The sequence below is a fragment of the Bombus pascuorum genome, chromosome 1 (genome assembly GCF_905332965.1).
Source record: "Bombus pascuorum chromosome 1, iyBomPasc1.1, whole genome shotgun sequence".
NCBI lineage: Eukaryota > Metazoa > Arthropoda > Insecta > Hymenoptera > Apidae > Bombus > Bombus pascuorum.
The window spans coordinates 578,152-593,620 of record NC_083488.1 but is presented as its reverse complement, the minus strand read 5'-3'; the positions used below and the strand labels follow the sequence as shown (position 1 = coordinate 593,620).

Genomic DNA, 15,469 nt, shown 5'->3' with positions numbered 1-15,469 from the left:
GTTATTGTTACGTCGTGTTTTTTATAATTTTTTGTTCTTTTTTCCTTGTTTTCTCCTCTCATTTCACTCCTCCTCTTACAAAACCTAATTAAACAGAGTGTTGTGCAAATACTTTTTCTAATCACTGTACATATGTACGTTCAACGAATTTGTTTGACTACGATAGAGTACGCGTTGTACATAAACTTACTTCTGCACGATCAAAATCAAGTGGAATATTAGTACCGTGTATGCTAGTTGTTAATCACAAGCAATAGGAATTGATATTATCGAATAATATTATCGAATATGTTTGATTTTTATTATTTAGGATTTTGTTGTTTTTAGAATCATAATTAGAGAGAAAATCGAAGAGTTCGTTAAAATTTCAATCTTCGAATGTAACTAAAAATAATGTTCCAAGTGCAAATCACATATAATAATATACATATGGATTATATTTTACAGCTGGCAACTAATAAAATTTACTTACTCGCAAAATGATACTTTATGAAAGTAATATGTCGTTTAATTAGTTTCGTTATAGACGTGTTTTAGTAGGTCTAAAAGATATACTTGAGAACAACCTAACGATCAAAATTTTTATAATTTTAATTGTTTGTAAAAGTACGTAATTTTGTGCTTTGTTATATTTTTAGGTCGTTCGTTCAATTGGTAAATGAATTATTGTTACTGATAATAAAATTTATTATTATTCTATATGCTATATATTCTATATTTTTGTTGAAACAGGAAATATCTGAAAGGGTTAACTTTATATCTGAAAATACGAGGATTAATTTTAACGTGTGAATTTTTTAAATAAAATTTTATTTGTATCACTGAAAAAAATAATTAACTTATCTACTACCATAATTATTATTATTTATTATAACTTAAATTTAAAAATACGCATTACAAAACACATTTAACAAAGTTATATCAGATTGCATCTAGAATATTACCGAGTGTGTAAAGAATTGTAAGCTAAATAATTCCTTTGTAAAAAAAATTTATACTTTAGAATATGCTTGACTTGAGCTGAAGTACACATTTGGATATATCACTATACAACGATATCACATTTTAGATAAAGCCCAGCAGTTTATTATAACGCAAGGATAATATTATATTTACATTTTTAATCGACGATAATCTTCGTTCGATAAATTTTACTATTCTTGCTATGCTATAAATTACACGTTACAAAAAAAATGATGAGATTTGTATTACGTCAAACTTTTTATAAGAATATAAATAATAATATAATTATTTAAAAGTTATCGTACTAAATTAGATGAATGTTTAGAATTTTTTTAATGTTTAAATATTGGTGTTATTTTCCACGTGTTAGTGGTAAGAACGTTAGCGCGTAAAGAATTTACATTTTTGAAAATTAATTCTGAAAACAATACATGTATATTTTGAAAAAAAAGCTCAGAAGAATAAAATATCATATTACAATTTATCCGATAGTGTCAAGTCTCTTCTCTTAATTACGTTCTCGTTTTCCTTAATTTGTCGTTTTAAATCGTGCTTAATAGCGTTTTATTATTTACATGCACAGATATGTTCTACACATCCTTAATAAGCTACTGATTCTGAGCTAAAGTTGCTCTGTATAGGTAGGTATTTCTATTGGACACGTGGACTCTGTAATCGTTTCGATACACAGCAATTACGAATGAACGAAGTACTAATACGTTAGTTTTGTCGTTGAATAATTTATACAGAATAAAGGTGTCTTAATTAAGAATACACCTATAAATTATAATTAGTGCAATACACTTTTCTTTTGCTTCTCGTAATTTCTTTTTTAGGATTATAGATATTTTATAAATTCATTTGATTTTTAAATTTAAAGTATTCAAGCCGATCTTATCAATAATTTCTAAAGAAAATTATCTGAGGGGACACGTCGCTAGCAGCGGAGGCATGGAAGTTAACGAAGTAGGTTCTCTTAAATTAAGTTTATGCAGTTCTTCGTCCGCTTTGTTGTGTTTCAGCTCTTGCTGAGTGTACAAGAATTTGTTCCACTCGTCGATTCTTGGATGTGCCAGATGCTATATTTACAGAAATATGTATATTTACAATTTTCAGCGTTGAAGAATAATTAGAAAGCGAATTAAACGATATATCAATAATTTAAAATAATTATTTATAAAGCTAAAATTAGTCAAATATTAGATTAATAAAAAGCGATATTACCTCGGCAACATCGTACACCCAAATCTTTCCAGTATCATCACCAACGGTTACGTGTAAACCGCTCGGTGTCCATGAAACTCTGTTAAGAGCCGGAGAACCATTGATCACGATACTAGCGGTGGGTACTTCGGTATCTTGATTCAAATTCCATAAATCTAATCGTCCTGAATCGTCTACCGCGGCAAAGAGAGCTGGATGGGTCGGTGACCACGCAACGTCATAAACGTAATCACCGTTGTGCTCGAAAGAATATAGAGGTTTGCTCTCTTTAAGACTCCAGAGCTTGATCGTCCAATCGATGGACGATGTTAAGAATAGATGTGAGAAATCTATTCCACCTTGTACGGCGTGTGTACTAATTCCTGTAACTGGTCCTTGATGACCTTCGTAAGAATCTAATACACCAGCTTTTGTACCATGACGACAAGCTATCGAACAAATGCAGCGAGTTAGAACGGTTTGTAGGTTAATTATTGATTTAATTTCTTTTCACAAAATTCGTTTACCGGAATATACAGTTCCTTCTTCGCTGCCTACAACGAAATTATTAACATCGCCATGAGGGAACGCCAAACAAGTGGCAGCAATTGCTTTCGACTGTTTAGTGTGAAGCTCCAATGTCTCTTGCGGTTGTGACAACATGTCTAAACTCCAGGAGCACAGTTTGCCATCGGTTGATATGCTTATCAAATTGTGCGCGTTTTGTGCCCCAACAACGTTTAGACAATATACAGGATGCTGAAAATAATTATTATTTAGTATTATTACAGGACAACGATATTCAAACAAAATTCGTCTGAGCTGAAATTTCACCGACGATGGTAAAGTGACTTCTTATCAAACGACTTACAGTATGTGCGCTTGCTGATAGTGGAGTTCGTTGAATAGGAGTTCTCTTTTGTACTCTATTGTCCCAGAGAACGATTTGTCCGGAATAAGTACCCCCTAAGATTAAATTAGGATGAAATCTTGCGAACGTGGTCGACATAACCGGAGACTGACAATGGAAAATAAATTCCGGTGTTGTTTTCTTAAACTTTGTGTTCCAAACCAAACACACTCCATCGGGATCGTTTGGAGTGTCGTCGTTATTGTTATAGGAGGCTGCAAGAAGTTCTGGAAACTGAGGTGACCAATCCATCGAGGTCACACAACGATTACGAGACCATCGATCGCAGAAGAACCATCGATTTAACCACAAACGCTGATGACTCTTTTCGTCCCTATAAAATCGACGAACATTTTCGTGTATTAATCCATATTTACTTTTATCTTATTTAATTTATTTACGAAGAATGGGCGAATGATTGGCGTATAGTAATAAGAATAATTGAAGCCTAACGTTAAATAACGTTTATCTTTACTCACATTCCATCTTCACCATCCATGGTACCGGTATAATCGCTATAAATATTGACAGATTCTCCTAATGCCCTTTCCACAATTCTACTAGTACGATCAAGGAATCGTTGAAAATCTTCAGATAGTATGATCATTTGTTTCTCTTCTTCGCTGAGTTCTTGTACTATAAATTAGTATTTATATAATTAATTACATATATTTTGATGGCAGTAAAAACTATTTTGATTACTTTCAACGAAGATTGAAAGAAGATTCGGACAAAAGAAAAATCACCTTCTTTAGGTTTTTCTTTTTCCTTTTCTTGCTCCACTTGTGTAACCGCTGGCTGCACTTCCTTAACCTGTGGTAAACCATGGGGAAGAATTCCAGGAGGAAGCTTGCTTTGGAAACCATCCATATGCGGCAAACTGTTCTCTTCGTCTTCGGCTTGGCCATCATCAAATGTCAAAACTGTGGTGAATAAGCTGGTTCCGCCACGAGTACCCTAACTTGGATATATCTATCTACCTCTGGCAAATGCCCTACTTTAAGAATTCGAATGCTCTACGTTGAAAAAAAAAGAAGAAAAAGATAGCTATACTATCTCGTAACGCTACGTAATAAACGTCATTGGCATCTCCTACAAGATATTCTACGTAAAATAATAATTGCAAGAACCTATCGCGTTAAAATCCGAACTAGGACAGAAATGCATAAAAGTAAAGAGCAAAACCGCGATGCATTCGTATATTTGTGCAAGTTGTGCAACTCTTATATTGATTATTACGTTTAACTTTGAAATGTATTAGCTACCATGTAATTGAAACGTCACAAAAAATAAAATAAACTTTTTGCAAATAAAGAAACTGTGAAAGCGTCGAGTTTAAGGGATGCAACTCTCTTTCAAAAGTTTTCGTAAAAGCGTATAAAAGTTACATATGTGTATACAAAAAATAATATAAGAATAATAACTGATTGAAAGATGAAAAATTATACAGACATTAGGAGAGGCGACTAGGTTGAATCACATGCATTGACATTAGTCACGTATGTATAAGAAGGTGGACTGCTTGTTGGTGGATTACGTAAATAAAAATTGGATTTTAATCTGAGATATTTTACGATTGACATGAAAATCATCCGAAAACATATCTCTCCACCCTTCGTTTTAGCATAAATGCAGATGAAATGGAAGAATGAGCCGAAGTAAATGAAAGATCGATCGATGATTTTTTAAGTGAAGTATACGTTACGTTATACTCTACGTATATAAAACATCGATTCATAAATGCTTTCAATATCAGTACCCATTAACGAATAGAGCTCTCTTTTTTCTCGTCAACTTTTGAACATCGAAGATTATACAGAATCAAAAAAGAAAAATACAAAAATTGTGATATGTTAACGCAACTTCCCAAGTCTCATGCAGCAGCTAGAGAGTATGTAATTTATATAAGAACAAAAAAAAAAAAAAAATGTTTAAAAAAATTTTCTAGTTCATATCTATACTTGAAAAAAGAAAAAAAAAAAAAAGAAAAAAGAATTGCCTAAGTGAGAAACGAAATGAAAATGATAATGATGATTTATTATTATATCGTACTTCGATCATGCGTAGTGAAATATGACGAATGATTGAACAAAACCATAAAATTGTATGTATGACATCTACGCATGCAGGACGAATGAAGCAAGTTTTTACAGTTATGAAACAAAACCATAGAAAACTACTTAACAATCTGATGATTTATCAAGCAAGTTCGAGTGTAATTTGATAGTACAAGTTCCCTCCTTTCAGTGCATACAAATACAATAACCGAATAGAAGAAAAAAAACGAACAAAAAATTATTGGTCGAATGCAATTTTGTGAAAATGAATATAATCCTTGTATCGGTGATATTAATTAGGTAGAGTGAATCGTCTCTAGAGAGGATTACCTACCTGTAAATTCGTCCTCCCATTCTAAACCAGGATTTAGATTGTACTCGTCTTGAAGGAGGGAAAAGAAAATGTCAATCAATCACGTGTTTTATCATGTTAGTTATGTTTGTATCTAATTTCACGTCTCTCATAGAAAATTATTGATGTATGCCACGAAAATATATTTACGATATCCTTCATGGATATAACAAAACCTGTTAATTATTCTCAAAAATAGCACGCGAAATATACGCTATAAATAGCCTATCGATTAATTTGGAATTTTGATCAATAGCATTTTGATCGAAAACAGTTACAATTTACGTATAAGATCTATTCGTTAATGTTTTCTCCTTGATCATGCAAGATACATCAACAATTAGCTAGAAAGATTGAAATGGTAATATTGGATTGGAGACGATAATATTAATTATAAATATATTTATATACATGCAAATAGTATAGTAATATACCCTATAAACATCATCATATTTGTTAACAAGATTATGCTCTAAAGGGATCGATAAAGAATATAAAATGTTTTCTGATCTTTGTATAAAATACCTATTATATACTTTAAAATTTTTATTTTCTAACGAAATTTCTCATCTTCGCAATATATACATACTGAATTAATAAATACATTTCTTATAACATTTTTTTCTAATATTGATTTCTGCAAATTAAATCAATGATACACGTACATCTTACGAAATTGCAATCCCTTTAGGCTTTTGAACAAACTTCAGTTAAAAATCATCATATATATGTATACTGTAATCTCTTTATTCATTTACAACTACGTCGCTAATTTAACGATCTAAGGGAGTAGTAATTTTTTAATAAATCAATCCCATCGTAAAACACATTATTACAAAATTTGGGAAATAAGTTTTTGTAGAACAATAACAACAACAAAAAAAAAAAAAAAAAAAAAAAGGAAGAAGAAACGAAGACGAAGAAAAATTGACAAAATTTAAATATTTTAACATAATAGACTGACATCTCCGACTATTAATTTACATGAATAAATTCACCATATTCCAATCCGTTTGAAAGATATGAAATAAAAATAGCTTTTGTTAAAAGAAAAGTATTATCACAAAGTTTAAATAATACGAAGAGACGTTTTATCGGAAGAAAAATATTAATAACATTTGAAATACGTATTATTTTCACAAAATGTATTTCTATGTGAACAAACAATTTCTAATTTTTACTAATTCAATGAACTTTCTTGCTATATCATTTTCACAAAAAACGAAACCGTGCTGTTAAAAAGCAACATCTGCAAATCGAACTTTTGCGACACTAAAAGCTCAAGCCACAGAACTCGTTGCTGTGTGTTCTTTTCTTCTATTTAAAAAAAGAAAACTTTGTTTATACAATATTCACCAACTCTAACACCATAATATCCGCTCCCATGTTAGTATACTGTAGTAACCCAAGTAACTACGAAAACTATAACCGTGAAATCGCGCCGAGAACTCTGGAAGGTGCGTTAAGTTGTGACAAGATTTGTCAATGGATATTCATACGATAAAATGTTTTTTTGTTTCAGACAATCCCAGTTTCAAACAATATCGAATAATTCGATAAATTATTTAAATGTACTTTTTATTATAAAATCTTATCAAATATCAGAATGTTGAAACATCTATAGCTTACTTTATAAACTTTCATAGTGCGAAAAATTTTTATTAATAAAAAAATTGGTAAGGATTACTTAATACAGATCGGCCATATCACTTTTATAAAGTTTTATCAGCAAATATGATTTTATTCTGTAAGAATTACTCTATACTATAATATACGTTATATTTCGAGAAATATTTCGGTTAATAGAAAAGATATCATTAAGTGTAATAGACATATAAATAAAGCACAAAATTTAAATTTTTTATGATAGAATTTTTTAACTCTGTCTGTAAACGGATAGTTAAGTACTCCAAAGGTAGTCTACAAATTTTCCAAATATATTTATTTAATGCTAACGAATATAAAGGCTAAATATTTTTACTATGTATTTAATCGAAAACATGGAATTACATTTTGCAATTCAACTTCTGTACAATAATCTTTTGTATGTGCTCTGTACATTGTGTTTTGCATATAAATTGGTTTCCAATTTTTAACAAGTATTTAGTATTATTGTACCTCGAATTGTAAAATTTATACATTTATGCGTGTTTATTTCTTCTTATTCGTTTAAATATTTATAGTACATGCTTTCATAAATGTATAAACGTTAAAATATATCCGTTTCGGAATCGGGATGTCAGATAAATTTTCAAAAAATTAAAAATACATAAACTAAAGGTAGAATACACCAATAAAAAAAAAAAAAAAAAATATTGATATAAGAAGTAAAAGAGCCAAAAAGTCCAAAGCAAGATATAAGGTAGCGAAGATATTCTAGATTCTGGGTGGAGAGTCATTTTGTATGTCTACAATACTGATAAATTTTATTCAAATATAGCTCACTTTGCTATTAAACTTTTACACGAGTACTTGAGCTGAAGAGAAAGGTAGAAAGAAAGAGGCAGAGAGAGAGAGAGAGAGAGAGAGAGAGAGAAAGAAAGAGAGAGAGAGAGAGTGCATTCTCTAGCTTACTAGCTAATCCACGTAATGGTTCTCTTACCTTTAAAATTTATTATAATTTAAAAAATTTAGATTTTCGCATATGGAATTCATCTTTTACATATCTATTTCGTCCTAATGCTTTAAATTTGTATCTCGTTTACATTTTACATATTGTCAATTCTAAGAGAATAAATGGAATATATCTAAACCTAAATCTGAACCTAAAACTTGTTGAAAACCAAGAGAAATCATAACTTACCGTAATAGTCGAATGCATGAGCTGAGAAGAGGAGGGAAAAAAATTGCACTTAGTTACAATCTTTTAAGAATGCACTACACTAATAGCACCTCTCTACACTCAGACTATAAGCATTTTAATAGAAAAAAGTTTCGATAATAAAATATCTAGAAAAAATCAAATAAAAAGAAAACAATATACGATACTTTTGCGCCAAATGTCTATAATTCGAATTTTAAATAATCTGTTTCGTTCTTACTAACTTATTTCATAGCATTTGTAGCATTTTTTCTTATTAAAATTTATATTGCACGTGCTCGGTAAAAATACATTTGCCTTTATAAAAATAAGTTATTTCTTATAATCGTTTGTTAGATACTAAATAGAACTGAAGTTTTAATCGTACTAAGGAAAAAAAGAAAAAAACAAAAAAACAAAAAAAGAATTTTATACGCTGAATGTAGTTAGGTGGGTATAGATTTGTAAATTTTTATATTGTGCTGTGCTGCGGTTCCTACACGTAAGAGGAAACATACATATTCAATACTTCTTGCATTATTGAAGCACGATTCAAACAGTATAATTTCAATCTTTGCCGTAATTCAACACCTCTTAAATTTTGTACTGACTATGTTTAACAAGAAGTTATAAAACATTTCTTATCGAATGTGACTACCAATGGATGCTTTTAACAAGCAATATTCAATATCTCACTTACATTCCTTGTCACACTTATTTTCACCCCCCTAAGTTTCTCAGAAATAAATTTTGCTATAAATTGTTCAAAATAAAAGTTTTGTTAGAGTACTGGACAAGTTTATAATGCACTACATTTTGCACACTATAATAGATAAAAAACAATGGACATAACATACAAACATTTTTGAACATAATATCCCTTTTTAAGTACTAAACAAAATACTAAGTAACTGGATTGCTAATATGTTATAATAATCGTTACAATTAAAACAATGTTGCTTTCTACGAATATTCATATTCACAAATTATTAAAGCATCAATAATAATCATCTATCTGTTTGCTATAATAAATTTAATGCTAGCACACATGAATCAAGGTATACTAACTTATTGTTGTAATAAACTTTAAATTTTCCCAACAAACAGGACGCCTAATGTTAATATATTGTATAACTTTAATAGACTGTTAGTATATTATTAAATTAAATTATATAAAGCATGTTAGAAGCCTATTTATGCAAACAAGTGAACGTTGTATATGGTAGCGATAGATAAAATATATATATTACAACTGCATAATGTTAGAAAACTAAAATTTTTAATATTCTTTAAAAATTCCTTTCTTCTACTTAATACAGCTGAAAATATTTTTACTTAACTCAACTTTACTCTCTATCGTATTCAATTCAGAGATTGAAATGAGAAATTTCTAAATTCTTAATATTTCAATATATCTATATATCTTGTATATCTATCTCCATATACAATATTTGTAACTTAACTGAGATTGTAGAATCAATCAAACGTAATCATCGTTCAGTTCAATTTTGATAATATTCGATACTACATAGAAATACGAATAGAAAAGTTGATAAAAGTTAATATAAATAGAAACTATTATCAGTTTTGATTCTACACTCCTCTGTTGCAAATATAGATATCTGTGTATCTACCTCTATTATATATTGTTGTACAACAATTATAGGAAAGGTAATAAAAAGAAGACAGAACATACATAGGTAGTTTGGTGCAGACCCACCTTTCCTGGGACGCCACCAGTCAGTCTCAAAGTAGCCTGCGGAGTAAGAGTGAGTTGGTGTTGTTGTTGAACAGGAGGAGTAGATGGTGTATGCAGAAGAAGATGCGGACAGTCCTTATGTCCAACACCAGTTGATTTGACCGTTTGTATCGCAAGACAATGGAATACGCGTATGTTTAATAATGCCGCAAGTTCAGTTAGGTAACGGGACACGCATGTAACACGTAATATATCCCACATTTTTATACCAAATATCTTTCTTAAGTTTAACAATCATAAATAAAATAATACTTTTTTATTAGAAACACTAAAAAAGTAAATTTTATTTTAAAAAATATATATGAATGAATTATGTTTTATTTTAAAAATGATGTATTCAAAAACATTAATGTTTAGTATTTGAATAATTCAAAAAATTTGTAGTAAAGTAGGTGGTATAAGAAGTGGAATTATTAAAAAAAACCTCAACTTTTTGATAGTTTTTATAAATGTTTATATAATTAAGAAGAAAATTCCAAGGTAAATAAAAAATTAAGAATCATAACCAACTGAAATTGCGGTTTAATAAAACGAAAGTGAAAATAAAAAAAGGAAATAGTTTCCATCACCAAGAAAAATAATATTTGTTTCCATAACCCGATTTTGTTAAGTGTTATCCATTTCTACTAATACTTCTTCTACGAAGTATGTAAAAGTGTACAAATAAAAACATTACAACATACGCTATGTAATTGTTAGAATACCCTTGCATAATATACTTAAATATCACGATAGACTTATTATTTCCTCGATAACATTAAATTTACATTAAAAGCACAATCTTCTTTGTTATTATTCTTATTAATGGTAACAACAAAACATTATTAAAGATAAATGAATTCACTTGTTAATATATGCAAAAACTGTTCAAGCAGATATCTTATATTCGTGATTATAGTTATTCTTTTTTAAGTGTTGAAAACTGCTGGAAACTTAGTTCAATAAAAGCTAATACACACAATAAAAAAATAAATAAATAAAATACCAATATCACTACAAATATGTGACATGCTATTTTTAAATATGAACAAACTTTAAGAATATGTAAGTTTCCTCATTAGTTAAAATTAATCATAAAATACAACATAAATGAGTAAACCAATTCTCATTATTATCACAACAAAATCAAGATCACAAGTAAAATAATGTGACTGGTTCTGTGTTATTACACAATGTATGTATTATTACATCTGGCTATGGTATTAGGTACCTATTAATATTGTCAGTAATGGCATATATGTTTTAAAAATATACATTCTTATATACACCACCCACTTTACCATATTCAACCATATATAGGCATATGTGAAAGTGATAGCATTTTTTAAAATACTAAAAAGGTATCAAAAATTTTATAATCCTTTGTATTCTTCTGTAAACATAATTCATAAATTTAGATATTAATATCTTTTAATTTTCAAAATTCAACTATAATGATTTTCAATCTTTAATAATGCATAGAGGAAAACAAGCTACAAGTTAGTATGAAAAAATTATCCTTATTTACAAAAATTTTATTGTGTAAGATTTTTTTTACTAACTTTACTGACTTTACCTATTTTATCAATAAACAAATATATATTGATTTGAATTTATCGATGAATATACCGATCCGACCAAAATCTTGGTCACAGAATAGCTAATTTTTTATAGAAAAACATTTTTATAAAAGTATTTGCTTTCTTAGAACACAAACGGATTGAAAATTTAACTGAAATCAAATAATTGATCTGCACTTATCATTGTGTAACCCACTATCTTTATCTACATCTAAGTATTATGAGACCAAAATAATTCTAATCCTTATTGTTATTTTACAAGCTTGATAACGTTCTTACTTGTGTCATCGGATTACATCTATTCATCGATGCATCAAACTATAGTAATAGAGAATTTTATTGAACTATAACAATTGTAAAAATATATTAAATGTCTTACATTGTAAATAAATGTAATCATACGTGATCAAGTAACTACTAAAAGGTAATTTTTTTCTACAAAAACCTGTGAGAAAAATTTTTTATATAAAGATCTACTCCTTTTGTAATTCAACTACTAATTTTCTTTGCGTTTTAATACTTTACTATGGGGAAATATAAATTTACATTTAAATGAATCTATTATGAAATTGAGAATTTTAGAATACAAAGGATTAACAATCGATGCAATAAATAAATAAACATATAAATGTGACTAAATAAAAAGTATATAATAATAACATATATTTCATTATAATTAATTCATCCTTTATAAACGTCAAAAAGATTATATTTTCTTATATTCGTGTGATATTTTAATTCGATTAAATTAACATTAGTGTAACACAAATATTAAAATGTTTTAAATGATTATATATAGTTCTAAATTCACAATTAAGAGCAACACAAAAGTGCAATTATTTAAAAATTGAATATAGTGACTCACCGTCGTGAGATGTGTGCGATGTTTGAATAGTTTGTGTTTGTTTGGTATAAACAACTGGTTCTTTTGGAGGAATATTGGTATGTGCCACAGAAACAATCGTTAGTTCCCGATTCTTCTTCCTGGCACTGCTGCTATGAAAAAAAGATAGAACTTAAATAATCCAAATATATCTTTATATAATACATACAAAGAATTATCCAATATAATATAAATACCTCTGAGCAGAATTTATACTAGATGGCTGTAAACTAGCATCGGGAGTAGCATTAGTACTTTGTTCTGGAGTCAAAGAATTCATACTAGATAAACTGGATAAGACATCTGAGAACAAAATAAATTGTATCAAAGTAATATCTATGAAACTAAAATAAACATAACATTAAAATTTAATTATTTACCTGACACCGGTGCTACCCCCAAGGATGAAAGCATAGCATCTAATTCTTTCCGATGATCTTTATCCGTTCCTGCAGCACGAACTGTAGCTTCCTCAACCTTTAATACAAAATTTTAAGAGATACATAAACAAGTAAAATGATTAAGAACATTAAATTTTGTATAAAAATTTCTTACATCTTTCTGTTCTTTTTCTCTTCTACGTCTTTCCTTTTCTTCTCTAATAGCCTGAAGTTTGGCTTTTTTTCTTTCAAGTTCTGCTTTTCTGTCAGACATCATTGTGCTACTTTCTTAACACCTAAACAATATTCGACAATATAACATTAATAAAAGACTTTGAGACTATACGAAGGGATTTTGATCATTATCAGGATTGTAAAATCCTTGACAGGTTTCACGAAATTTATTAACGGAACTTCAACCGGATTTACTGCGATTATTGATTTCTGTTCTGTGACGTCAGTTTTAGGTCAATTTTTGTCCCGTGATAAATATATATATAAATAATAAATATTCGCAGATATGAAAAAGCAAACGATTTAAAAAGTGAGAAATGTGGTATAGATATGAGTAACACAATAATTAATATTCATGTTACAACGTTCTGCACTGAATTCAACGAAGAATGTCCATCTGTCATGTAATAATATTTACGCAATGAATTAATTCGAAACTTTCCATTTTAGTTAGAAAAACATAGAATACATTCACCTTTTATCGTGCAACGTATTTCACAGGTACGAATGCCAAAAATGATCGTAGTTTCGATTTCTACATCATCTAATCGACCCGCCCGACATGCAAACCTTTTGCATTGCAACAACAGCACCACGGTATCAATGTTTGGTACTAAGTACTAACGGAATACTCGATACGATTTCCTGCATGTCCATATATGTAATTTATAAATGTTTTCGATAGATGGCAGTAAAGAAATCTTCTATGGGCCACTATATATATGTATCTGTATTTTATAAAATTATTCTTGTATTTAGCAAGAAAAAATAAACGTTAATGTTGAGATACATATACACATATGTATATACATATATGTATGTTCATGTATAATGTATACATTTGATTTTATGATTCATATTGCCCTTTGCGCACTCTTGCGGTAGGAATAGAATCAAAATAGTTTACGAGTTTAATTTGAACGCGTCGTGTGTGTGTGTATTCAAAATAGTGATCGTTTTTCTTTTTTCTGCTCATTTAACGAAGTTTTCATTAGGCATCATAAGCAAGTAAGTGTCATTGATGTACTTTTAATACATTAATCGATACAGTAGAGTATTTTGTAGAGTATTCTCTACAAAAAAGTATTAATCTATTTGTGTCGAAAAACTATCAGTTTGGTAGATAGATTAACTTTAATTTGTCAAATTGAGCGCATAAAAGACGAGAAAACGTAAACATACGTAAACGTAAACATAAGAATACTGCTCTGCGTCTTTTTCTTTTTTTCATACGTTAAATTTCATATATATTTACGTATATGTTGTATTACATATCATAAATATATACAAGTATGTGTTGTAATATATGAGCATTGAATATAGGCGCCAAATTCAAATATCGAACAGTATATAAATAATTCTAACTATCGAATAGGCACTGAATCGATAAAGTAAAGTTTTTAAATAGTATTTTTAAGTACTAAAGTATAGCAATGTGTAAATATAAACAATAATGTTTTTTGGTTTGATACTATAATATGTATATTATGTATATATATATACTTGATGAGAATGAAACAAAAATTTGAAATTTGTGAATGTACAATGTATGATGCACATGTAGGTGATGTAAAATGTTAAATCATATATTAATTTATACTTATTTTAAATGTTTTGATAATTCGATTCTTGTCGCAATATTGGTAATATTATCTTATACAGGATATTTCGATACGGGTAATACAATCGGATATGGGTGAATTTCTTATGAAAAAGTAGTTCGAAAATACAGAATAACGACTTTTTATTTGCTGCTTCATTTTTGAGAAAAGCAAATTTAAATTTCCCGTAAAAAATTCCTCTTATTCCTAGAATTCCTATAATAAACACCTGTAAGAATCGATTCTGGATCAATTATCCAAAATAAAGTTTAAACGCAATTGTTTTAAAAACCAAAGTCAATATCAAAACAATTTTCGCGCACAATTCCATATTTTTTATATTTCACAAAAAGATTGAGAATAAAGAATCACGTTTTTTACAAATCCACACAGGAATTTACTACGTTAGCTGGTCTGTGTCAATACCGTTGTTCATCGCTATTCTTATTGCCTGTATATTCTTATTCGATATAATAGACTGCCTAGCGAATATCACTTGGCGAGACAAAATTCAACGGTTCATAATTTATCGTAAGACAGGAAAAAAGAAAAAGAAACAAATAAAAAGTACATATTCGATATCAGCGAAAGTTGGACTGCTTAAAGAATCGCATGCATATTCCTTTTCGCAAAAGCGTGAAAGTCGAAAAGTAACTCGGTAAGAAGTTCCGTAATGTACTCGACGTTACAAAGCAATTGCTATTTCAAGGAAATAGCGTAGTAACAGGAAGGGAAAGAAAAGAATAAGGGAGAAGGTTGATCATGGAG

At 29.1% G+C, this 15,469-nt stretch overlaps 1 protein-coding gene across 31 annotated transcripts; it reads right to left on the bottom strand.

Moving 5' to 3' along the window:
- Positions 1-791: 791 nt before the first annotated feature.
- LOC132916073 (cytoplasmic dynein 1 intermediate chain) lies at positions 792-13,725 on the bottom strand. Of its 31 annotated transcripts, none has more exons than XM_060975811.1 (14): positions 13,576-13,725; positions 13,042-13,162; positions 12,867-12,963; positions 12,684-12,789; positions 12,469-12,599; positions 9,982-10,119; positions 8,289-8,309; positions 5,468-5,515; positions 3,823-3,999; positions 3,556-3,712; positions 3,038-3,410; positions 2,694-2,925; positions 2,188-2,615; positions 792-2,042 (listed from the first exon to the last, which is right to left on the bottom strand). In XM_060975811.1, the coding sequence occupies exons 2-14, from the start codon at positions 13,141-13,143 to the stop codon at positions 1,881-1,883; spliced, it is 2,172 nt and encodes a 723-aa protein (XP_060831794.1). In that variant the 5' UTR covers positions 13,144-13,162; positions 13,576-13,725; the 3' UTR covers positions 792-1,880. The 31 variants fall into 31 exon arrangements, with proteins under 31 accessions (XP_060831794.1, XP_060831797.1, XP_060831799.1 ...); XM_060975814.1 differs by having other exon boundaries at positions 3,823-3,975; XM_060975816.1 differs by having other exon boundaries at positions 10,006-10,119.
- Positions 13,726-15,469: the final 1,744 nt, after the last annotated feature.

Coding starts and splice junctions, on each gene's coding strand:
- LOC132916073 (XM_060975811.1), bottom strand. CDS start 13,143: ATGATGTCTGACAGAAAAGCAGAACTTGAAAGAAAAAAAGCCAAACTT. Junction 2,926..3,037: donor TATCAGCAAGCGCACATACT/GTAAGTCGTTTG, acceptor AATTATTTTCAG/CATCCTGTATATTGTCTAAA. Junction 2,043..2,187: donor GGGTGTACGATGTTGCCGAG/GTAATATCGCTT, acceptor CTGTAAATATAG/CATCTGGCACATCCAAGAAT.